Source organism: Mustelus asterias, chromosome 23 (assembly GCF_964213995.1).
Source record: "Mustelus asterias chromosome 23, sMusAst1.hap1.1, whole genome shotgun sequence".
Lineage (NCBI taxonomy): Eukaryota > Metazoa > Chordata > Chondrichthyes > Carcharhiniformes > Triakidae > Mustelus > Mustelus asterias.
The window spans coordinates 54,544,280-54,569,884 of NC_135823.1; the positions used below are offsets into that span (position 1 = coordinate 54,544,280).

Here is a 25,605-nt window from a genome sequence, read left to right on the forward strand (position 1 = left end):
GGCGGCGAATTCCAAAGATTCACAACCCTCTGAATGAAGAAATATATCCTCCTCTCGGACCTAAAGACTGAACTTATGAAAGATGATGGTCCAAGTATTTGGCATTTCTTAGCTGAATCTTTGTTACTTGATGTGGATTATTTTACTGAGCTTCTCCAATACATCAGCTTCCCTTGTTTTAAATTCTGACGAGCTACAGTATAATACAGAGCTGACCTTTGCCCTGTTACTCCCTTCAACAACAACTTGTCTACAATTGATTAATTTATCATAAGTGGGTGTAAAAAATGTTCTTGTTTTGCAACATCCTTTGCATCTCACCTTGTCTACCTGCCGAGCATGGAATATACCTGTTTTTATCCATTGAATGAATCCTCACCCATTGGGTAGGTATGATGCACAACGTGTGCCATGTTCAATGCAATTCTCCTCCTCTGGTGAATCACTGTTTCCATGCTAGCTGTTCAGTACCATCTGCGATCAGCTGGAATCTGGATTGATACTCGCCCATGAGAGCCAATAATACGGAAACTTGATTTTCCTCCTGTCTGACTAGTTCAACTTTTGTCTTAAAAGGTTGGACCAGTGAATAAAAGGTATGAATAAATATCACAGCTATTTATTTCTGTGTGCTGAGAGACAACCACTGACCAAAGGTCTGAATACAGTCTAGTCCTGATGTATTGAAATTTTTCCTTCGAAGGTTCAGCACTAAAATAAAAATTGAATTGTGACTTTTTTTTAAATGAAGAGGATTAGACTGTACTTATAACCCTGCTATAATATGCAATTAACCCTGGGATGGCCGTGCTGTTTAATAATGCGTCAAAATGGTGTTTAATTCCACCTTTCAAACAGATCTTTCATTTGGCCGCTTGCAATAATTTACATTTTTCTGACGAGTGACAGTGAATGAGCTGAAGAGATGACCAAATACGTCAATTCTGCAAATCGCTATTAAAATCTTTGCACTAAATTCAGTCAATCTGGCATTATATCGAGTTAATTTTATTAAAATATGTTGATGGAAAGGGTTTTGATCTGCTCTGAAAATGCAACGTGGTGATAAAATTGCAAGAGAGGCAAGTGGCAAATTCTTTTAAGCCTGCTCTTTTTTTTTGGGGTGCAAGAGTTTAATTTGAGAAAGGCCAAATTTCTGCAACCATAGAGTAATTCTGAAAATGCAAACGGGCGCATTCTGGATGCATGCTTGAAATTGTATGCAAAAATAAATAATACTGAGGGAATGATCTAATTGTTGTCATTGCACTCTGGTATAATATGTGCTTGGTCGTGACTTGGTGCCTTCTCATTCCAGTAGAATGCAGACTTCTGTCACAAGTTCTAGTCTGGGATCAGCAGATGAGAATTCGATGGCAGAGGCTGAAGACAGTCTTAAAACTGTGCACCTTGAACTTACTGAGACCTGCTTAGATATGATGGCTCGATATGTTTTCTCCAACTTCTCTGCCCTGCCCAAGAGGTTGGTGTTACGTTTTTGTTAAATAGTCCTATGTTCATTTTATTCTTCTAGGACCTTTTGAGAATTATATAGTATGTGCATCACAACTTGACCCAACTGGTTCCCAGTGCTCCTGAACTTCCTACAACTCTCTTCATCTGACCTTCCTCCCAGCATAACTAGTGGCACAGTGGTTAGCACTGCTGCCTCTCACTGGCGTTGCTTCCCGGCTTGGGTCACCGTGTATGCGGAGTCTGCACGTTCTCCCCCGTGTCTGCATGGGTTTCCTCCGGGTGCTCCGGTTTCCTCCCACAGTCCAAAAGACGTGCTGGTTAGGTGCATTGGCTATGCTAAATTCTCCCTCAGTGCACTCGAACAGGCGCTGGAGTGTGGCAGCTAGGGGATTTTCACAGTAACTTCATTGCAGTGTCAATGTAAGCCTGCTTGTGACACTAATAAGTAAACTTCGCTTTCTTACACTCGCGTGTTTATCCAGCTTTCCCTTTAAATGATATTTCCTCAATTGGTTGTGTAGTGAGTTCCACAGTCATAACTACTGTGTTAAGGAATTTCCTTGAATTCTCCATTGGATTTATTAGTGGCTATCTTATATTTGTGGCCCCCTCGTCTTGGTTTCCGACAGAAGTTGGAAGTACCTTCCAGACGTCCACGTTATTAACCCTTATTGTAGTCTTAAACCTCTATCAAGCCACCCCCTCAGTCTTAAAGATCCCCAGCCTGTTCAATTTTCTTTGGTAGGTGTGATCTCTCCGTTTATCTTTGTCTATACTTTTTGCATCTTCTTGTTGCGGGGAGCAGAACCTTAATGTTAAAATACAAATGGAATGAAAGCAAAAGCTGCTGATGTTTTGAATACACTGGTAATAGACTTGGTCTGAAATGTTAATCTCTTGCCTAGTGCTGTTGGATGCTTTGTGTGTTCCCAATGTATTATTTTAATAAAATGCACTAAATCAATTTAAAATGCTGACTTTGGAGGTATGAGACTGACCTCGGATTATACTTGCCTTTTAACACTCGAGTCAAGACTGTGCATTTTCCAGTGCTTTGCTTCGTTACTTTTCTCATTTAGGTTTTGTTTGCATTCTTGTGGTTTTTAAGGTCCCCTGTGGCAGAGTTTCTTCTTGGTGCAGGAAGGAGTAATACATGGTTGGTTGGAAACAAGCTTGTCACAGTAACCACCAGCAGTGGCGTGGGAACAAGAGCACTGTTGGGTTTAGATTCCCTGGATCAGAAGAGGACTGATGAAGTATCCAGGTATAGTCTGCAGAGATACTGCAGCTTTTGTATACAGTAAAATATTTGCTTACTCTGCTTCTTCTTTTGGGTGGCACAGTGGTTAGCACTGCTCCTTCACAGCGCCAGCGACCTGGATTTGATTCTGGGCTTGGGTCACTGTGCGGAGTCTGCATGTTGTCCCCATGTCTGCGTGGGTTTCCTCCGGGTGCTCTGGTTTCCTCCCACAGTCCAAAAGACGTGCTGGTTAGGTGCATCGGCCGTGCTAAATTCTCCCTCAGTGTCTCCGAACAGGTGCTGGAGTTTGGTGACCAGGGGATTTTCACAGTAACTTCATTGCAGTGTTAATATAACCCTACTTGTGACACTAATAAATAAACTTTAAACAATATTTGCTATAAAAGAGTTGCAGTTTTATCATCTGTAAGTAATGGTGCAGATTTATTTTTATGTCGATGTAAAATAGTTGCCCCTTTTTTTCCCCAAATGTAATTTGCTGTGACCTTTCTAGCAACCAAGGATAAACTGTTGCTGCTGTCTAGACAAAGATGCTGTGTGCATTTTGGATCTGATTTCAATTTAAAAGATTTTATGCACTGACTCTGTTTCTAAGGCCAGATTTATCTCAGCAAGTGAAGACAACCCAAGAAGCACCTGCCAAGCTGGAATCTCAAACCAGTCAACAGATTGGAAAAGCCGCTCGCCTGCGTGTGAGATCCATATCAGGTGAATGTTGAAAGGATTAACCTGATTTTTGGGAATGATATTTACTATTGCACAGTGAGCAAATGTGTTGCCTTTTCTTTAATACCTGTTTAAAATTATAATGAGTGTTTTTAAATCTAATGAAATTCTGCTGGCCAATTTCACCTATTAATAGGATTTGGCCCATCCATTAATACAATAGGTATTGTACTTTGCAGTTTAAGTACTTAATAATTTGAATGCTGTTACGAATCCAGTGCTTTAAAGCAGGCAACTTACTACGGACGGGGGCAGCACAGTGCTGCCTCACATTACTGCCTCACAGCACCAGGGGTCCGGGTTCATTTCCGGCCTCGGGTGACTGTGTGGAGTTTGCATGTTCTCCCCGTGCCTGCATGGGTTTCCTCTGGGTGCTCCAGCTTCCTCCCACACTACAAAGATGCGCAGGCTAGGTGCACTGGTCATGCTAAATTGTGTCCCAAGACATGTAGGTTTGCACGGAATTGGGCTGCACGGTGGTACAATGATTAGCACTGCTGCTTCACAGCGCCAGGGATCCGGGTTTGATTCCCAGCTTGGGTCGCTGTCTGTGTGGAGTCTGCACATTCTCCCCGTGTCGGCATTGGTTTCCTCCGGGTGCTCTGGTTTCCTCCCACAGCCCAAAGATGTGTGGGTTAGGTTGATTGGTCATACTAAATTGACCCTTAGTGTCCCGGGATGTGAAGGTTAGAGGGATGAGTGGGGTAAGTGTGTGGGCTTGTGGGGATAGGGCCTGGGGTGAGAATATTGTCGGTGCAGACTCGATGGGCCGAATGGCCTCTGCACTGTTGGGTTGCTATGTTTTGGATACATATGTCATAGAATCCCTCAGAAGGAGACCATTTGGCCCACCCAGTCTGCACCAACCACAATCCCATTCGGGCCCTATTTCCGTAACCCCACATATTTACCCTGCTAATCCCCCTGACACTCGGGTCAATTTAGCATGGCCAATCAACCTAACCTGCACATCTTTGGACTGTGGGAGGAAACCAGAGCACCCGGAGGAAACCCACGCAGACACGGGGAGAATGTGCAAACTCCACACAAACAGTGACCCGAGGCTGGAATTGAACCTGGGTCCCTGGCGCTGAGAAGCAACAGTGCTAACCACTATGCCATCGTGCCACCCTAACCCTATATGTAAAGCTAGAGCAGAGCTATATTTAATGCATCATTGTGATCCACTATACATTGGAGCTACATGTTTTGGTCCTAATAATAGAGATGAACATTATCATTGCTCCATTTCAGTACAAACTGTTTTCCTTTAACGTTGGCTTGTTTTTCTGGCTTGCTAGGCGGACATGCTCTTCACAGTGATTCAGTTCAGAGCTTAAGCCCCCTGGTTTCGCCTTCAGACAGCGAGTTCTGCGCTCCTTCGACTCCAAATCCAAAAGGATTAGAAAACCGGAAAACGTTGCGGCAGGATGCACCTCACTCTAGTGGCCAGTTTCTCTCCCAGAAGGAAAAGGCCAACCTGGCTGAATATGCGCCTGTGCTGACTCAAGGATGGGCAGAAGTATACATTCGCCGACCCTCTGGTATAATCATTGGATCGAGTCTCCCCTCTCAAAGTTTTAGCGTTGATTGTGGTTTTAATTTGATTTGATTTGTTATTATCACATGTATTAGTATACAATTAAAAGTATTGTTTCTTGCGCACTATGCAGCTCATATTGTTCATAGAGAAGGAAAGGAGAGAGTGCAGAATGTAGTGTTACTGTCATAGCTAGGGTGTAGGGAAAGATCAACCTAATGCGAGGTAGGTCCCTTCAAAAGTCTGATGGCAGCAGGGAAGAAGCTGTTCTTGAGTCGGTTGGTACGTGATCTCAGACTTTTATATGTTTTCTCTGACAGAAGAAGGTGGAAGGGAGAATGTCCGGGGTGTGTGGGGTCCTTAATTATGCTGGCTGCTTTTCTGAGGCCGTGGGAAGTGTAGACAGAGTCAATGGATGGGAAGCTGGTTTGAGTGATGGATTGCGCTACATTCACGACCTTTTGTAGTTCCTTGCGGTCTTGGGCAGAGCAGGAGCCATACCAAGCTGTGATACAACCAGAAAGAATGCTTGCTATGGCGCATCTGTAAAAGTGAGTCGTAGCTGACATGCCAAATTTCCTTAGTCTTCTGAGAAAATAGAGGCATTGGTGGGCTTTCTTAAATATAGTGTCAGCATGGGGGGACCAGGTCAGGTTGTTGGTGATCTGGACACCTAAAAACCTGAAACTCTCGATCATTTCTACCTTGTCCCCGTTGATGTAGACAGGGGCATGTTCTCCACTACACTTCCTAATAATGCTTCTTAATAAACTTGACCCAATTATAACTCAAAAAAATGTTGCAAAAGACAAACTTTAGGAACAGGAATAGGCCATTTACCCAAAAGGTCTGAAGTTCCTGATTGCTCTCTATCCTACCTTTCTGTTTCTGCTTCTTATGCCAACCTTTTCAAGAAACATCTGGTTAAACTCCTTTATAATAGTTACTTCGTGGTGCGGGAAAGAGTGGTTCCATACTGTGGGGCATTGGCATTAGTGTTGGAACAGGAAGGACTGAGCAGACTGGAACAATACTCATTGGAATTTAGAAGAATGAAGGAGGATCTTATAGAAACATATAAAATTATGAAGGGAATAGATAAGATAGAAGCAGGGAGCTTGTTTCCACTGGCGGGTGAAACTACACCTTAGGGGGCATAGTTTCTAAATAAGAGGGAGCAGATTTAGGATTGAGTTGAGGAGGAACTTCTTCACCCAAAGGGTTGTGAACCTGTGGAATTCCCTGCCCAGTGAAGCAGTTGAGGCTACCTCATTGAAAGTTTTTAAGGCAGAGATAGATAGATTTTTGAACGGTAAAGGATTGAAGGGTTATGGTGAGTGGGCGGGTAAGTGGAGCTGAGTCCACGAAAAGATCAGCCATGATCTTATTGAATGGTGGAGCAGGCTTGAGGGGCCAGATGGTCTATTTCTGCTCCTAGTTCTTATGTTCAATGCTGTTCATAATTAATTGGTTTGGGGAACAATTTTAAGCTAACCCAGTCGCCAGAAAATTGACCAGATTGGGTGCAATGCTAATTTAGCTCCTGTCTGGAACTACGCTACAATGAAGTTAACAGTGCAATATTGAGAAGGGTATAAAACTGGCACTCCTCTCGATCCTGTACTTTTCCAAGCAAGCAAAGTAAAACAAAGTATGTCCTCATATGCTTGTTACCCATTGTGTAAAATAGTTACACAGAGTTGCACATCACACAGCAACAGAACATTTCACCCAACTGGTCCACACCAGTGTACATGCTCCACATAGCCTCCTCCGACTCTGCCTCATCCTATCGATATATCTTCTCTCGTATAATTATTTTCTCGTGTATTTAGTTTAAATGCATCAAATGTCTCCTTGAAAAGCTGATTTTACTCTTAATTTCCTAATTAAGACGGCACAGTGGTTAGCACTGCAGTCTCACGGCACCATTTACCCGGGTTCGATTCCCGGCTTGGGTCACTGTCTGTGTGGAGTTGGCACATTCTCCCCCGTGTCTGCGTGGGTTTCCTCCAGGTGCTCCGGTTTCCCCCCACAGTCCAAAGATGTGCAGGTTTGGTGAATTGGTCATGATAAATTCTCCCTCAGTGTACCCGAACAGGCGCTGGACTGTGGCAACTAGGGGACTTTCACAGTAACTTCATTGCAGTGTTGAATGTAAGCCTACTTGTGACTAATAAATAAACTTTACTTAACTTTACTTTTTACCCCCTATGGTTCTTTTATTATGAATTAAATGATTCTCATTATCATTAAGTGAAATGCTTCTCCTGTTCCTAAAGGGTAATAGTGTTTGTTACACATTCTGACTGGTAAGCAGTCAGACCAGTAATGAAGGGCACCCTTTTGTCTTCACGCCTTTCCGTTTTAATAGTGTTAACATTGACTCCTTGCAGGGAATGCGAGTTGGCTTCTGTGTCTGGAGAATCCACCAAGCCCCTTCTCATCTGAGATAAGCAACATGCCTTTACAAGACCTGTCCACAATGCTGATGGCTGTCGAGAGAGTAACCGATCCACGTCAACATGGTCCGAGTCGATCAGAGTCTGTGCCGTGCGCCAGCTTAGGTGCTGGGCCATCCAAACCAACCTTGCTGCAACGCTTCAACACAGGTTAGAGACAGCCTCCACTTTCACCTCTTACTCATTGCTTTTATTGTCCTCTCTTTCCAATCTTGCATAGAATTTTACATTATGTACCTGCAATCCAATCGCAAGTACAGTTGCATTTTAGACAGACTGTAACTTTCCAGATATTCCCAAGATAAAACCATTAGCTTACTTACTGCATGAGCTTTTCCATAGTGAGTTAAAGTGAGGATACTTTTTATTTTAAGTTTTTCGAAGTGCTTCACCCAGGAACTGTACATTATTCCTGTGCCATGTTTCCTGGTTTGGTACTACGTATTTTGAATAAGTTGTTTTTTTAAATGAAAAGTAAAGCTGATTTGCTGCTTTTGCATTTATAGTAGAGGAATTTTAACTTTTCTAGTTGCCCAACAAATGCAAATACACCAAAGCAGCAGCAGCTGCCTATATTTCTCCCGTCCTGGGAAAGCTGCAAATAAGGGACTGGCTTACCTGTGAGGGCAAAGTGTCAGTCTTGCAGTAGCAACTCTGAGCCTGCAACTGCACTGGGGGACTGGGATTAGGGCCTACAGGCTGTCAGAAATTGGAGGAAGGCTTGGTGGAAGGAGGGGGTGGGGGTGGTCCTTCACATTCCTTGTGCTACCTAGCACCATGCTCTTCAGCTTTCCCTGAGACACCTGTTTTGGCAGGGAACGGAGGGCATGGCACACGGCATCTGTTCCCCAACACCTGCCCCAGCATCAGGGTGCCCAGCAATAGATCCATCGGAGAATGAGGCATGAAATATCAGTCTCCACCTCCCATTGCTTCCCCACCTGTCCCCTTGGAATAGAGATGCTGGCCTGGCAATGGCGACAGGCCCACTTGCACCGCCAAAGTAGGAATACAGGAACAGCACCAGTAAGACATGCAGAATCAAGTCTATGTCACTGTCTCTACTCATTTCCCCCAGCACAAAGCAGGCGGAAATGTAAATCTGGGGAGGAATAAGGTGCCTTCCTAATCTTGAAGTCCGTTGCATGAATAATTGCCGTTTCCTTTGCTGACTAACTTCAAAAAGTTTCCATGTTCTTGTTGAACTCTAATAATCCTGCAAAAGTAATTGGGATTCAGATCGCTTGTGTTTAAAATTTATCTAATTCTATGCAGAAACAGTCTTGCCTGGCGTCGTGTAGATTTTGCATCAGATGTCGTCCGCAACAGGGTTTTTTTTTTGGCCGGGAATGTGTTTCTCAGCAAGATCAATTGTTCTGATATCTGTTAAAAGTTTGTGCTTCACACAGCCACTGATTTCATTTCCCTTTGCAGTCGATTCTTTCTCTTCCATGTGCCAGACAAGCTGTCAAGAAAAGTTGCACAGGAGCATTTCCTGGGCAGGTACACTCTAGCACCCTTGAGGCTCCCATGAATCATTAGTGCCCATGCATCACGTGCTGTTTGATAGCTGTGTGTGCGTGCGTGTGTGTGTGTGTGTGTGTGTGTGTGTGCGTGCGTCTTGTGTGAGAAAACAAAAAGGGTCCTGTGAATTGGCTGAAGGAGCATGGAATTCTCCCACCTTGATGTTACAAAGCAGCAGCTTTCTTGTGCTGCCTTAAAGCATTTACGTTTAATGAGTGAACATTTATTTGTCCAATTTGCTTATTAACCAAAGGCTTAGTTGTCTCATTATCAGGTGAAGTTTGAAACTAATCGAGCATGCACTGCTAATCGAAACCAGCTTCTTTGAAAATCGATCATTATTTGGTGCAGGGCCTAGCACTATTTTATGTAATAATTTTGAGAAGCTATAATGCCTTACCGTATATGCATCCTTTCTTTATAAATCGTGGCTTCCAATAGATTAAGACTCTCTTTTGTTGTGGGCCGCTCTTTTAATTGCTATTATTTGTCTTTGTCACTTTGAACCTGGACCCTACATCCCTTTACCACAAAATGTGCTGCTGAACTCGCAACACAGTCGCCATGTGGATGTGGAAATTCTTTTAGATCACCCCTGATTTGAGAAGCCTAATGTATTGGCAGCTTTGAGCATTGCAATTGGGTGTCACAGTTGTCAGTGCCTAACGCGCAGGGCAGCTGAAGTAATGACCCGATAGGGATGGGATCCAGAGTCAAAACCAAGGCAAGTAATAATTCTAGTCATGCTCGAAGTAAATCTTGCCTCAGGTTTACTCTCATGACAAAATATAACTGCATGAAATTAATAAGTGGCAGGGCATGTGGTTATTTACACTCATTAAACCATCTCCAGCTCTGGTAAGTGCCAACCTTTCAGCAAAAAGGTGTGGTGTAGTGAGATGGAAAACAAATGAGTTGAAGTTCAGGGGGCTGAAGTTCTGAAAACTAATGCTTTGCTTGCGAGATGCGTGTGTTGTACCCGTCACCTAAGCATGTAACCGAGGGAGTGCAGCCAAGTTCCACTTGGTACTAAATATGCTGGAGAAATAAATTATTCAAGTCTTCCATCTGTATGTGGATTGAATCTCCAAGTTAAGGCATTAAAAAAAAATACTATCCTTTCTTGGTTCAATCAGCAAGAGTATTGTAAATGGAAACTCAGCCAGGTGGTCAAGTCGGATTATTCTTTTTAGCAGAATTCATTTGCCAAGCTTCTACTAAAGCGACGTGTGCAGGAGCAAATAAAAAGGAGAGAGAACTGAGGGGGTTATTTCATAACTCGGAAATATTGCAGGATTAATATATCTGCTATCTTTATATTCCTGGCTGCACTAAGGAGTAGAATTAATGCATAAATTCAGCAACATCGTTGCACATTTCAAAAGCCTGTTTGGTTGTTCGGCGTTTGATGAGTGGAACTTTTAACCTGAAGTTGACTCAATTCAGTAAAAAGCAGCGAACTAAATATTCGCTGGAGGAAAAGAAAGTTTTGGTACGGTGCAGTCCAGAAGTAAGGAAGAGTTGAATTAGAACTTGGGAGATGAGGAAAGCATGTTGAAGACTCAAAAGATAAAGTTAATGTGCCGTGTGTGCCACCAGTTTCCATTTCAGCAAAATGGCAAAACAGAGGACCGTAGCTAATTGGGAGGTAAAACATTTCTAGCTTTTGTTTTGACTGTGAATTTAGATATGTTTCTATGGCACCTTGTTTCTTGGCAACTTTGGGTCCGATAAAATGTGGGTGTTCCATTCGGCATTGCAGTAAAAACCACCATCGATCTGAAATTTCTTGATCAGTTTGCAAAAAAAAACATCAAAGCATTCCCCCATCTGAAATCAGCAGTTTAACTTTTACTTTGTGGCACATTGGGACGCCATTACTTACTTAGCTAGTACAAGGTTCAAGGGTCACGTTTAAATAGCCAAGGCACTGAAAGGTTTGGACAGTTTTCTCCATTTCTAAGGGGCTATACAACTGGAAGATTTTCTTTTATTAACTCATGGGATATGGGCATCGCTGGCTGGCCTACATTTATTGCCCATCCCAAGTTGTCCGTGGGCAGCCGAGAGTCAACAACAGAAGTTTTGAAACTAGGTATGCAGCAATGTTGTATTATACTGATGCACGAGACAGTGGACGTGTGCTGACTTTGAGTTGGATTTCCAGATTCAGTAGCAGTGGTAGAGGAAAGTGATGGGCCTGAGGTGCACTTGAAGATGTGCGATTCTCCTGTGGAGTCTCAAGAGCTTGAAGACTTTGAGGCGATAGTTTCAGAGCCAATCTTCATGCCAGCAGAGGGCTATGATAAAAGTCCAGCGCACTGCAGTAGAGTAAGTGAATGTACCTCTATCTCCTTCAAAAGAAGATCATTCTTTATTTTCGTGAAGTTTGCTATTTTGTTTCCATCCTTGATCTAATATGATAGTTTATCTCACATTGTAACGTATGAAGCAAAACCTGTATTGTTAATCATCTTTTTACCACTATCTTGGACCCAAAGGCCATTCACACCATGGTGGCACAGTGGTTAGCACTGCTGCCTCACAGTGCCAGGGACCCAGGTTCAATTCCCGGCTTGGGTCACTCTCTGTGAGGTGCCTGGGTGGGTTTCCTCCGGGTGCTCCGGTTTCCTCCCACAGTCCGAAAGAAGTGCTGGTTAGGTGCATTGGCCATGCTAAATTTTCTCTCAGTGTACCCGAACAGGCGCTGGAGTGTGGTGACTGGGGGATTTTCACAGTAACTTCATTGCAATGTTAATGTAAGCCTATTTGTGACACTAATAAACAAACTTTAAAAAAAAACTTCAAACTTTGAACCCTGCTGCCGGCGTGCATGGCCAGAAGATTCTGCCTAACGTGTTTGTTTGAGATTGTGATTGATAGGTGTGTCATCCCTCTAGCTTTTCATTCCTTCTCAGTGCAGTCACCCTTTGTGACTGAAATCCAGTACAGATTGGGTGGCTACTTTGCTTTGTCACACAAGCACAGCCCCAATTTCCATGTGACCATCCTGATCTTTCAGTTATTTGGCCTGTTATGTTTTATTTGTTTTTGTTTATTGATTATTGTCACAAGTAGGCTTACATTAACACATGAAGTTACTGTGAAAATCCCGTAGTCGCCACACTCCGGTGCCTGTTCGGGTACACCGAGGGAGAATTTAGCATGGCCAATGCACCTAACCAGCACGTCTTTCAGACTGTGGGAGGAAACTGGAGCACCCGGAGGAAACCCACGCGGACTCCGTACGGACAGTGACCCAAGCTGGGAATCGAACCCGGATCCCTGGTGCTGTGAGGCAGCAGTGCAAACCACTGTGCCCCTATGCAACCCAATTCCGTGCAGTCTTTTGTGAGTCGTTATGCCGACTCGGTAGTGGTCTGCAATTAACGTTGACTTCAAGTCTTAGCTGCCTGTCCCCATTTTTACTCTGAGTTTCCTCCGTTTGCTGACCACTTTTTACACCTTCCCTTTAGATCTGCGTCACTCGCTTTTGTTTTTTCTGAGTCCTTTCACAGCCTGACCGAAGTGAGGTTTGTATGTCAGCCAGCTCTTTTAAATTCTGCCCAGCTGTGATTATTATTAAATTTTTTTTTTTTTTTAAAAACCACACTCTCAGTAACAGATGTCAGTTTTGGCTTGGTGGGTAGCATTCTCACCTCTAAGTCAGAAGGTTGTGGTTTCAACCCCATTCCTGGGACTTGAGCACCTAATCTAGTTTGACACTCCAGCGTTGCACTGTTGAAAGCACACGAGACGTTAAACAGCAATCTCAATTGCTCTCTCGGATAGAGGTGAAAGATCGTGATGGTACGGTTTTGAAAGAGCAGGGCAGTTCTCCCAGCCCATATTTGTTCCTCCGTCAGTGTCACTAAGCCAGTTACCCAGTCATGTGTTTCATTGCTGTTTGTGGGAGCTTGCTGCATGTCAAGAGGCTGCTGGATATAGCACTTGCGGCAAATAGGATCAAAAGTTATGGGGAGAAAGCAGGATTAGGCTATTGAGTTGGACGATCAGCCATGATCGTAATGAGTGGCGGAGCAGGCTCCAAGGGTCAAATGGCCTCCTCCTGCTCCTGTCTTCTATGTTTCTATGTCATTTGGCTGCCAGCTTTTCTAAATTACAGCAGTGGCAACACTTCAGCGACACTTCATTGTCTGCGATGCCCTTTGGGACGTCCAGAGGTTCTGAGGGACACTTAAGAAATAGAATCCCTTTCCTTTATTAAACTTCCTTCCTCTCGGTAAACTTGAATTGCCCTGTTCTCTTTGCCCCACTCCTTTCCCCAACTGTTATTTTAATTAACCAGGAACTTCTGTTGTATTTGTGATTTTGTGCATTTTCGAAGTTTGTATTCTGCTGACATGTTCTCAAGCAGCGTTGGGATCAAGATGGTGAATTTCTCTCCTTCCCGCCAGTACATAATTTGCATAACTGTATAATTTGGCAAAAATAGACAATTTGAAAGCAGAGTACTTAATGAGATTATTTAAATTAAAATGGATTATAATGGACTTATTTTATTTGCCAGACCTCTAAAAAGGTTTCATGAATACTGAAATAGGCTTTAATCGGAAATCTTGTTTCTCCCCTACTGCCCCCAACAAAGTCATCGTCAACTTCCAGTCAGGAGGAAGACAAAATTCTCCAACCTGAGGACAGTGGAACAGTGGGAACGCCGACCGAAAAAGTTGTCCCGTCTTCTTTAGCCGTGGATCCCCCGGAGGAAGAATTCAGTATCGACCAGGCTCAGATTCTCAATAAATCCAACTCCTCCCCCGAGCTGCAGAACCTGCAAGAAGTGGCAGAGATCAACGGGAAAGAAGGACTCGTCGGGAAACCCGTGGCTGAAGGGAAGCCCAGAAGTCGGACTGAGAGCATTGAAGAGGAATGCTCTTCAAATGGCAAATTGGAAACCAGTGACAGTAACACGAGTAACAAACCGGACACTCCGCTGCCGGCAGAGAAGAAGGAAATACCTCAGTCGCCAAATCGCTACCGACCCAGAGGGCACACCATCTCTGATTCTGCCCCGTCAAGGAGGGGGAGAAGGTCACAGCGGGATGGTGTTCAAAACAGATCGGCAGCTTCAAATGCAGAGAAGATCAGTGGGATTAGCCCAAGGTATATTTGGTCTTATTTCTTTAGTGTGCATGTGTGTGCGCGCGCGCTTGTGTGTCTGTGTCTGTGTGTGCGTGTGGTTGTGTGTCTGTGTGCGCGTGCGCTTGTGTCTGTGTGCACGCGCGCTTGTGTGTCTGTGTGCACGCACGCTTGTGTGACTGTGTCTGTGTGCGCGCGTGCACCTCTCAACTTCAGGATATCACTAAGCGCCTTACAACTATTGAAGTATGTGTTTTAGTGTAGTCACTGTTACAACGCAGGAAGCACAATATTCAATTTATCCATAGTAAGATCCAACAAATAGTAATGTGATAATGACCAGTGGTCTGTTCTAGTGATGGAGATTTAAGAATAAATATTGGCCAGGATGATAGGTGGTGACATGGGGAAAGGGAAGAAATTCTATTAGGTATAGGTTCACTAATGTCCTTTAGGGAAGGAAATCTGCTGTCCTTACCTGGTCTTAGAGTCATAGAGGTTTACAGCATGGAAACAGGCCCTTCGGCCCAACTTGTCCATGCTGCCCTTTTTTTTAAACCCCTAAGCTAGTTCCAATTGCCCGCATTTGACCCATATCCCTCTATACCCATCTTACCTATATAATTGTCTCAATGCTTTTTAAAAGACAAAATTGTACCCGCCTCTACTACTACCTCTGGCAGCTTGTTCCAGACTTTGTGTGGAAAAAAATTGCCGCTCTGGACCCTTTTGTAGCTCTCCCCGCTCACTTTAAACCTATGCCCTCTAGTTTTAGACTCCCCTACCTTTAAGAAAAGATATTGACTATCTAACTGATCTATGCCTCATTATTTTATAGACCTCTATAAGATCACCCCTAAGCCTCCTCCGCTCCAGAGAAAAAAGTCCCAGTCTATCCAGTCTCTCCTTATAACTCAAACCATCAAGTCCCAGTAGTATCCTAGTAAATATCTTCTGCACTCTTTCTAGTTTAATATATTTTCTATAATAGGGTGACCAGAACTGTACACAGTATTCCAAGCGTGGCCTTACCAATGTCTTGTACAACTTCAACAAGACGTCCCAACTCCTGTATTCAATGTTCTGACCAATGAAACCAAGCATGCTGACTGCCTTCTTCATCACTTTGTCCACTTGTGACTCCACTTTCAAGGAGCTATGAACCTGTACTCCTAGATCTTTGTTCTGTAACTCTTCCCAATGCCCTAACATTAACTAAGTCCTGTCCTGATTCAGTCTACCAAAATGCATCACCTCGCATTTATCTAAATTAAACTCCATCTGCCATTCGTCAGCCCACTGGCCCAATTGATTAAGATCCTGTTGCAATCTGAGATAATCTTCACTGTCCACTATGCCACCAATCTTGGTGTCATCTGTAAACTTACTAACCATGCCTCCTATATTTTCATCCAAATCATTAATATAAATGACAAATAACAGTGGACCCAGCACCGATCCCTGAGGCACACCGCTGGTCACTGCTGCCCACTTTGAAAAACAACCCTCTACAACCACCCTCTGGCTTCTGTCATCAAGATGTGGAAGTGCCGGCGTTGGACTGGGGTAAACACAGTAAGGAGTCTAACAACACCAGGTTCAAGTCCAACAGGTTTATTTGGTAGCAAACGCCACTAGCTTTCGGAGCGCTGCTCCTTCGTCAGATGGAGTGGAAATCTGCTCTCAAACAGGGCACAGAGACACAATCAAGTTACAGAATACTGATTAGAATGCGAATCTCTATAGCCAACCAGGTCTTAAAGATACAGACAATGTGAGTGGAGGGAGCATTAAGCGCAGGTTAAAGAGATGTGTATTGTCTCCAGACAGGACAACCAGTGAGATTCTGCAAGTCCAACAGGCAAGCTGTGGGGATTACTGATAGTGTGACATAAACCCACACTATAGTGTCACATTATCAGTAACCCCCACAGCTTGCCTCCTGGACTTGTAGGCTGTCCTGTCTGGAGACCATACACATCTCTTTAACCTGTGCTTAATGCTCCCTCCACCCACATTGTCTGTATCTTTAAGACCTGGTTGGCTGTAGAGATTCGCATTCTAATCAGTATTCTGTAACTTGATTTTGTGTCTCTGTGCCCTGTTTGAGAGCAGATTTCCCCCCCATCTGATGAAGGAGCAGCGCTCCGAAAGCTAGTGGCGTTTGCTACCAAATAAACCTGTTGGACTTCAACCTGGTGTTGTCAGACCCCTTATTCTGTCATCAAGCCAATTTTGTATCCATTTGGCTGCCTCACCCTGGATCCCGTGAGATTTAACCTTATGCAACAACCTACCACGCGGTACCTTGTCAAAGGCCTTGCTAAAGTCCATGTAGACAACATCAACTGCATTGCCCTCCTCTACCTTCTTGGTTACCCCCTTCAAAAAACTCAAAAAGCCATGCTAACTGTCCCTAATCAGAGCTTGCGTCTCTAAATGCCTGTAGATCCTGTCTCTCAAAATACCTTCTAACAACTTAGCCACCAGGTCTGACCTACACATGACTCCAGAGCCACAGCAAGGTGGTTGACTGTTAAATGTTAGGGATGGACAATCCATGCTGACTCAGCCAGCAACGTTCACATCCCGTAAATGGATAAACAAAAAAAATTAATGACAATTGGATATGCTGGCAAACCGTTCCATTCATCACACATGCTAGAGGCCTGAACAGTCCACATGCTGCAAGAGTTGCATATGGTTCTCATGGGATCATTTCGATGTTTGATAATCATTTGATCAATTTAATCGCTGTAATCCATGTAAAAAAAAAAATGCGAAAAGCAAGTGATTAGTGACTCTGCGAATGTCTGTCTCTAATTGTGTGGGTAACATTAAGTATTTCTGATATTAATGGGAGGCGGTAGAGAATTGAGGGCCTATTGTTGGCCCCACTCCTATTCCTCATCTCCGCAATATTATTCAAAGAAACAGTGCTAACTTTCACATGTATGCTGTTGACAACCAGCTCCATATCACCAGTGGCTCTCTTGACCCCTCCACTGGCTCCGGTTATGTGACGTCCAGACAATTAGCTCCAAATAAACATTGGCAAGTCTGAGATCCCTCCCCACCACAAGCTTTGTTCGCTCACCCATTGATTCCATTTCACTCCCTGAATGTTATCACAGGCTGAACTAGACTGTTCTTAACCTTGCAGTCTGTCTTCACCCTCAGCTGAGCTTCCAGCCTCGTATCTTCTCCATCACAAAAGCTGCCTGCTTACTTCCACCTCTGTGTCCATTGCTGCTTCAATCCGTGCTTCATCCGTGCTTTTGTCTCTGCCAGACTGAGCTGTTCCAGCGCTCCCCTGGCTAGCCCATCATCTTCCATCCTCCATAAATTCATCCAACGTTTTACTGTGTGTTAGCACACTGCGTCCCATTCAGCCATCACCTCTGTGCTTACTGACCTTCAATGACAGGCTTTTGGACACTCAATGCCTGCTTGTTTTAACTCTTGTGCGCTCACATCTTCTCCCCAACGCTCTGCTCGATCCTAACATCTCAGCAAGCGGCTGTACACTGCTCCTGCAATTAAAGCAAACCGCGGCTTTTGGTAGCTCCTGTACCTGCTATCCAATTGCCTGTATTTTTAAAATCATCTTCTATCCCCAACCTGATCACAGCGGGTAGAAAGAAAAGAAGAAATATTGGCACGGCTAGGATTGTTTTCTTTAGAACAGAAAAGACTGAAGGGAGCTTTATCATAGAATCCCCTCAGTACAGAAGGAGGCCACTCTGCCCATCGAGTCTGCACCGACCACAATCCCACCCAGGTCCTATTCATGTAACCCCACACATTTACCCTAGCTGGTGCTCCTGACACTAAGGGACAATTTAGCATGGCCAATCAACCTAACCCACACATCTTTGGACTGAGAGGGGAAACCGGAGCATCCGGAAGAAACCCACGCAGACATGGGGAGAATGTGCAAACTCCACACAGATAGTGACCTGAGGCCGGAATTGAACCTGGTGCTGTGAGGCAGCAGTGTTAACCACTGTGCTGCTCTTTAATTGAGGTGTATAAAATTATGAAGGGACCAAATAGAATGGATAGCAAGGACCCGTTGCCCCCAGCAGAGACGTCTATATGAAGAGGTATAGATTTAAAGAAATTGGCAGAACGATTAAAGAGGAAATGAGGAAATATTTTTTCTCCTAGAGGTTGGTGATGATTCTGGAATTCCGTGCCTGCAATGGTGATTTAAGCAATACTAGGAGATGTACCTGAAGTGTTGTAATCTACAGGGTTACATCCCAAGATAGAAAGCGGGATTAGGCTGAATGACTCTTTCAGTTGGTACGGAAATGATGGGTCGAATGGCCGCCTCTTGTGCTGTAAACATCTTATGTTTCTCTGTGTTTGCGTTTCTTTTGCAGTTTTGTGTTCTTGCAGTTGTATCATTCACCGTTCTTCGGTAGCGAGTCCAACAAGCCCTTCCTGGTACCCAAGACTGAGGTGAGTGAAGTTGAAGCTTTGCATTGCGGTGCATGCTGCTTGCTTTAAGATAAACCTGGTAGGTGACAAGTAAGCTGCACGTTGTGTGGATTTGTATTTGGGAAGCGGGTGGTAATATGACTAATACTCAGGCTGCCATTGGTCTGATCATCTCTTGTGTTGAATCATCGCAATTTCCATGCAGAAAACTTGATGCACGCGGTTTCTGTCAGTTGAAAGGAAATGGTCTAAAATATTGGTTTGGGCTACCTTAGGTGGGCAAGTGAAACAGAGCACCCAAGGGACTTGAGTTATGTGGCGTGGTGAGAGAAATTGGAAATTGATAAACGCAGATGTAGGACATTCAACCCCTCGATTCTTTTCTGAAGTGGGGATAAGAATTTTTCTTTACACGGAGAGTTATGGTGATGAAGAATATACTGTCTGGAAGGTTCATGGAAGGAGCTTCAATGGTAACTTTCAGAAGGAATGGATCAGAATTTGAAGAAAAAGAAAAGAATTGCAGGGCGACAAGGTGGCACAGTGCTGCCTCTCAGCACCAGGGACCCGGGTTTGATTCCGGCCCCAGGCCACTGTCTGTGTGGAGTTTGCACATTCTCCCCGTGTCTGCGTGGGTTTCCTTCGGGTGCTCCGATTTCCTCCCACAGTCCAAAGATGTGCGGGTTAGGTTGATTGCCCATGCTAAAATGCCCCTTAGTGTCAGGGGACTAGCAGAGTAAATATGTGAGGTTACAGGAATAAACCTGGGTGGGATTGTGGTCAGTGTAGACTCGATGGACCGAACGACCTCCTCTGCACTGTAGGGATTCTATTCTATGATTCTAAGACTAAGAATCAGACTGTGTACCTCTTACAAAGAGCTGGCACAAACAAATGGGTCTTCGAGTTCTGTTTATTCATAGGTTGCAGACTATGCTGGCCAAGGTATTTGTTGCCCATGCTGGTTCCCTGAGAGGGTAGCGGCGAGTCCTTTTCCTTGGATCACTGCAGTCACCATGGCTGCAACGGTGTTGGGTAGAAAATTCCACCATCTTGATTTGGTGATGATGGAAGGATGGTGAGACATGTTCAAACAAGGCTGCCGTGTGAACTAAGTATGGTGGGAGCGCTTTGTTCAAGAGAGTATATTTACTCTATGCAGTGTATACTCCTGTGTACTATAGATGAATGGTATCTCATGAGCAGTTTTGTTGAAATTTCAGATCACAGAACGGGCCATTAAAGTTCTTGATCAGATGCCACCTTATGACACGCACAAGATTGGAGTTGTGTACGTTGGGGAAGGGCAGGTAAGGGTCTTTTCCAACTCAGTGAGTCGCTGATCTTCATCTCCACAACAGCGCAGCCACGCGGAAGCAAAATACTGCAGGTGCTGGAAACCTAAAATAAAAACAAAACATTCTGGATAAACTCTGGTCTGGCAGCATCTGTGGAGAGAGAAGCAGAGTCGATGTTTCAAGTCCATGTGACTCTTCTGCAGAGCTGAAGAATTGTAGGGTCGTGTCACAGGGACTCAACATTTACCTTGTTTCTCCACAGATTCTGCCAGACCTGCTGAAATTATCCAAAATTTTCTATTTGCTTGAGTTTGCAACTCCCATCAGCAGCTTCTCTAGACCCACTTTTTGTTTCTTGTTTCTTTACCATCCTATTTTGCCTCATCCCTTTGGTCATCTCGTTGCCCCCCCAGCCTTCCACTCATCAAAGGGGAAACCTTCCCTGTTGTTCCCCTCTCCTCATTTCGGCGCCTCAATGCTTTGCTAACTTTTCCAGTTCTGATGAAAGATTATTGGCCTGAAACACTAAATCTGTTTCTCTCCACAAATGCTGCCTGACTTGCCAAGTGTTTCCAGCATGTTTTATTTTCTTTTAAATAAGGGCGTTTGCCTCCCATCTCCTTCCTATTATGGAGTCCCTTCCAAAATTCCATTGAAACTTACAGTTATATCTGCAGTGGATGTGACCACGTGAAAACAAAGCTAAGGCGCCAGATTGCCTGATGCCTACAGCAGTGAATGTTGGGCTGTTATGCTTTAGGACCCATCAGAGGCCTTGATGCCCACATCAACGCTGTAATTGCCCAGAAAGATTAAATTTCCATTGGGCTAATTTACGCTGCCCTGGACCTTCCTCGATGTATGTCTGACACCAAGATCATCTTGAGACTTGGCCTAGGTCTATGCTAATTACCCAGGTACTTAATCTAGAATTGTTACCATTTTAATTTCTGGTGTAACCAGGTGATTAACAGCACAACCCAACCCACCACCCCCACCGCTCCGACTATCCCGCTCCCCCTTATCCGCTTCTCCCCCCCCCCCCCCCCCAACCCTTGCCCGAACTTTTTGAAAACTTGAAACACAGCAGCTAATGTCATAAGGGGCATATCCTCTGTGCTGCATCTCCTCACTGGTCCTCCTGTGGGTGGCTCTACTGCAGCTGGAACTGGAAGTCCTTGCCCAAAAGGTGGTAGCACAGAGATCCTCACAGTCAGTGCCAATCGTCCCAACAGCGCGAAGACCAGAAGATCAGGGCCATTCGTTGAATTTTTCTCTTGATTGTAGCATGGTTTTCAGTGTGTTTTCTTGATTTTTTTTTGTCAAAGCTAGCTATAAAGTTAGGGCCAAATATACTAAAAATAATCTGTCACAGGATTTGTGCAGTTTCTTTGGTATTGTGGGGCAACTGAGCCCCATTTAACACAGCTGTTTCATAGTATGCTCAGTAAGGTTAGTCTTTAGAAACGTTGGTGTATGTTTTACCTCCAACCTGCGTGCTAAACCTCGGCCAATTGAATAAACTCTTGACTTAATTTTGGTTTCCTTGTTATGTTTCAGACTAATAATGAAGTTGAAATTCTGTCCAATGCGTATGGCTCATCCAGGTACGCACAGTTCCTGACGGGCCTCGGTAAACTGATCTACCTCCAAGACTGTAACCCAGAGCAGATTTTCCTTGGTGGCCTTGACACATATGGCGACGATGGGCAGTTTACCTACTGTTGGCATGACGATATCATGCAAGGTGAGTGAATACAGCTTGCTGCACTGGGTCGGACAGTAGCAAGGGTGTCTGTACACACCTAGTGCTTTGCTTTTCCCCAGTTAATATGTCAGCACATTGTCACCTATGCCGCTCTGCATGGCACTTAGGAGGAGGACACAACATTGCTGTTCAAATTTGACCCAAGTGAAAGAGGGAAGCAATGCTCAAACCATCTCCCCCACCAGCCCTTCAACCTGCCAAGATTTCTCCAATATTTTTTTTTTGTGCATTCCCGCTTTTCATTCCTCCATCGTTGGTGGCCGTGCCTTTAGCTGCTGAGGTATGAAGCTCTGGAATAGCTTCTCTTAAAGCTCTCCGTTCCTCTGCTTCCTTCTCCTTACGACATTCCTTAAAACTTACCTCTCTGACCAAGCTTTTAGTCAGCTGGCAATTTTATCTTGAAATAAAGGAGCTGTATCAATGTAGGTAGCTTTTGGACAGATCTGCAACATGAGCAGATAATATATTTTGTCAACAACAGCAGTAAGTGACTATTTTAATTTGTTCTTTGTCTTCAAATCTTTACCCTCATTTTTTTGGTGTCATGTTACCAATTCTGTGTTTATATCTAAAAGGAGTGGGAACATTCTCACATTTATAGAATACTTTCTGTGACCTCAGAACGTCCCAAATGCAACCAATGAAGAACTTTTTAAATGTAACCACTGTTTTAATTTGGGAAAAGCTCCTGCAAACAGCAATGTGATTGATAACGACCAGTTAATCTGTTTTAGATATCGATTAAGGGACATTGCGAGGGGTGGGATGTGGGGGGGTAAGAGGAGGAGTGTGATAACTCCCCTGCTCCACTTTGCAAAAAAAGGGATCGTTTTTGTCGAGCTGAGTGGGTAGTTGGAGCCTCGGTTTAACATCTCATCTGTAACACAACCCCTGTGACAGTGGAGCACTCCCTCAGTACTGTACAGGAGTGACAGTTTGCCCAAGACTATCGTACTAAAGTCCAAGTCTGGGTCTAGAACACAGCCTTCTGACTCGGAGAATACTACCAACTGAACTACGATTGATACTGGTATCTAACACCCAACACCAGGGATCATAAACCTGTTAACGTTCAATCTATAATGGGAAAAATATGCTTTATGAAAGAGCGCATGCATAGAGTCAAAGTAGAAGATCTTTCCACATCCAATATTACTTGAAGTGGATTTCCCAATTTTTGAACCTAAGGGATTTCAGTAAAGCACGCATAGTTGATTTTATATTCATCCATTCAATTGTTGTGTGTCAGTTAAATGCCATAATCTGCATAATTTTAAGGTTAGTTTAACAGACGGGAAGCAAAGAGTGGGTCTTTTTCCAATTAGCATGCAGTTACTCGTGGGGTACCACAGGAATTTGTGCAAGGACCCCCAACTGTTCATATATATTAATGATTTGGACGAGGGAACTAAATGTATTATCTCCAAATTTGCAGATGATAAAGTTGGGTGGGAGGGTGAGCTGTGAGGAGGATGCAGAGATGCTTCAGCATGATTTGGACAGGCTCAGTGGGCATATGCATGGCAGATGCCGTATAATGTGGATAAATGAGGTTATCCAATCTGGAGCAAAAATAGGAAGGCAGATTATTGTTTGGGTGTAAATTGAGGGAGGTGGATACTCAGCGAGACCTTGGTGTCCTTGTGCATCAGTTGCTCAAAGTAACAGGTACAGCAGGCAGTAAAGAAGGCAAATGGTATGTTGGCCTTCATAGTGAGAGGACTTGAGGATAGGGATAGGGATGTTTTACTCCAATTGTATAGGGTGTGGGTGAGGCCACACCGGGAATATTGTGTGCGGTTTTGGTATCCTTATCTGACGAAGGATGTCCTTGCTATAGAGGGAATGCAGCAAAGGTTTACAAGGCTGATTGGGGATGGCAGGTCTGTCATATGAGGAGAGAGTAAATTGGTTAGGATTATATTCATTGGAGTTTAGAAGAGTGAGAGGGGATCTCACAGAAACTTATAAAATTCTAACAGGGTTAGACAGGGTAGATTCAGAAAGAATGCTCCCGATGGTGGGGGAGTCCAGAACTAGGGGTCATAGTTTGAGGATAAGAGGTAAACCTTTTAGGATTGAGGTGAGGAGAAATTTCTTCACCCAGAGAGTGGTGAATATATGGAATTCACTACCACAGAAATTGGTTGAGGCCAAAACGTCGTGTGATTTCAAGAAGGAAATAGATGTAGCTCTTGGGGCTGAAGGGATAAAGGGGTATTTGGGGGGAGGCAGGATCGGGGTATTAAATTTGATGATCAGCCATGATCATAATGAATGGTGAAGCAGGTTCGAAGGGCTGAATAGCCTACTGCTTCTATTTTCTATGTGTGTTAAAGAGGATAATTCTCTGCCCCTTCTCAGCCTGGCTAAACTGCATTTGCTGACTGATGCTGGTGTGACGGATAAGTGAGTTTTCCTCTTTAGTTAACGGATCACTACTTCATCTCGTTTCTCGTCCTATATTTTCCCACTCCCTCCATCATTCTCACCAACACCTCTTTGCCTGCCCCACACCCAATGCTGATGAACAGCACTGCGAGGATGCTCTTGTCATCTACAGATGATTCAGCCAATGGAGGAGATGGCACCTAGCTCAATTTACTCTTCTATTCTGTGACGGCCATTGTAAAGCATTCTGAAAATGATTTTATTTGCCCCAGGCACAATTATATTTTGCTGCCCATTTCACTAAATATTTTTGACGCAAATTCGAGAAATGAGAAAAAAACCATAAAGCACACGGCTTATTACAATGCCAACAGTATGATACTTAAATAGATCTAGAACAAGTCTGAAAACTTCAGATTGCAGATGTTGGACCTGATGGGGGGGGGGGGTGTTTAGATTTTGGATGAATATGAATGAGTAACGTTGATTCAGCTGCCCAGAGCTCACCACCTCTGATTTTCGCTCCTTTCGTCCTTGGGATGAGCATTTATCGTCCAGCCCCAATTGCCTTTGAACTGAGTGGCTCGTTAGGCAGTTAAGAGTCAACGATGCTGTGCACATTTTAGAGTTGTCCCCGCAGCCAGACCAGGAAAGGACAGCAGATTTCCTCCCCGGAAGGACATCAGTGAACTAGACAGGCTTTTATGACAATCCAGTAGTTTCATGATTATTATTACAGACTTGCGTCTTTATTTCAGATTGACTTCACTGAGAGAGATGCATAACGTGGTTGATCAGATGTCGCCTGTGTTGCACTGTCATCTAAATTGCCCCCCAATGCATTCGCGAAACCTGACTTTTTCTGTTCACTCAGCATGCTTTCGCTGTCGTGATTAACTTTTTATTTCTTCATTGTTATTGAAGCAATCTTTCACATCGCTACCCTGATGCCAAATAAAGAATCAGACAAAGCCTGCTGCAACAAGAAACGGCACATAGGGAATGATTATGTGGTGGTAATATACAAGGACACTGAAGAAGAATACAAACTGGGAACAATAAAGGTATTTTCTTTCTTATTCACACACACATTCTTTCTGTCCGTCTCTCTTGCTCTCATGCTTACCTTCACTTGATCTTGCCCTCCTGTCTTGCACACAGAAAATTTAGTGGATTCCAGCAATGGTTCTGTAAAAGAATCGGAGATAAATTAATGGGCTGCCCTGAGACTAAACTACTTGATTTTGGAATCTCAGTTGGGCAGCATGGTGACACAGCGGTTAGCACTGCTGTCTCACAGTGCCAGGGGACCCAGGTTAAATTCCCGACTTGGGTCACTGTCTGTGTGGAGTTTGCACTTTCTCCCCGTGTCTGCATGGGTTTCCTCCGGATACTCCGGTTTCCTCCCACAGTCCAAAGATGTGCGGGTTAGGTGGATTGGCCGTGCTAAATTGACCCTAGTGTCAGGGGAATTATGCTGGTAAATATGTGGTGTTACGGGAATAGGGTCTGGGTGGGATTGTGGCCGGTACAGACGCGATGGACCGAATGGCCTCCTTTTGTACTGTAGGGATTCTATGATGGGATTCAATGATTAGCCAGCCCATCGAGCA

The 25,605-nt window shown here is 44.2% G+C and overlaps 1 protein-coding gene across 7 annotated transcripts in view; it reads left to right on the forward strand.

Moving 5' to 3' along the window:
- Window positions 1-25,605, forward strand: part of tsc2 (TSC complex subunit 2) — an 81,482-nt gene that overhangs the window by 48,580 nt on the left and 7,297 nt on the right. For 5 of the 7 annotated variants that reach the window (XR_013500690.1, XM_078240672.1, XM_078240676.1 and 2 more), the window contains 12 exons: window positions 1,319-1,483; window positions 2,585-2,740; window positions 3,333-3,445; window positions 4,765-5,007; window positions 7,400-7,615; window positions 8,900-8,968; window positions 11,157-11,320; window positions 13,599-14,113; window positions 18,478-18,556; window positions 19,759-19,845; window positions 21,394-21,580; window positions 24,917-25,056. Coding sequence is in view for 6 of the 7 variants with exons in the window: in XM_078240672.1 (XP_078096798.1) it covers window positions 1,319-1,483; window positions 2,585-2,740; window positions 3,333-3,445; window positions 4,765-5,007; window positions 7,400-7,615; window positions 8,900-8,968; window positions 11,157-11,320; window positions 13,599-14,113; window positions 18,478-18,556; window positions 19,759-19,845; window positions 21,394-21,580; window positions 24,917-25,056 (2,134 nt within the window). In the remaining variant the exon portion in view is untranslated. The remainder of the gene's footprint in view (window positions 1-1,318; window positions 1,484-2,584; window positions 2,741-3,332; window positions 3,446-4,764; window positions 5,008-7,399; window positions 7,616-8,899; window positions 8,969-11,156; window positions 11,321-13,598; window positions 14,114-18,477; window positions 18,557-19,758; window positions 19,846-21,393; window positions 21,581-24,916; window positions 25,057-25,605) is intronic. The other 2 variants (XM_078240674.1, XM_078240675.1) reach the window with 2 other exon arrangements.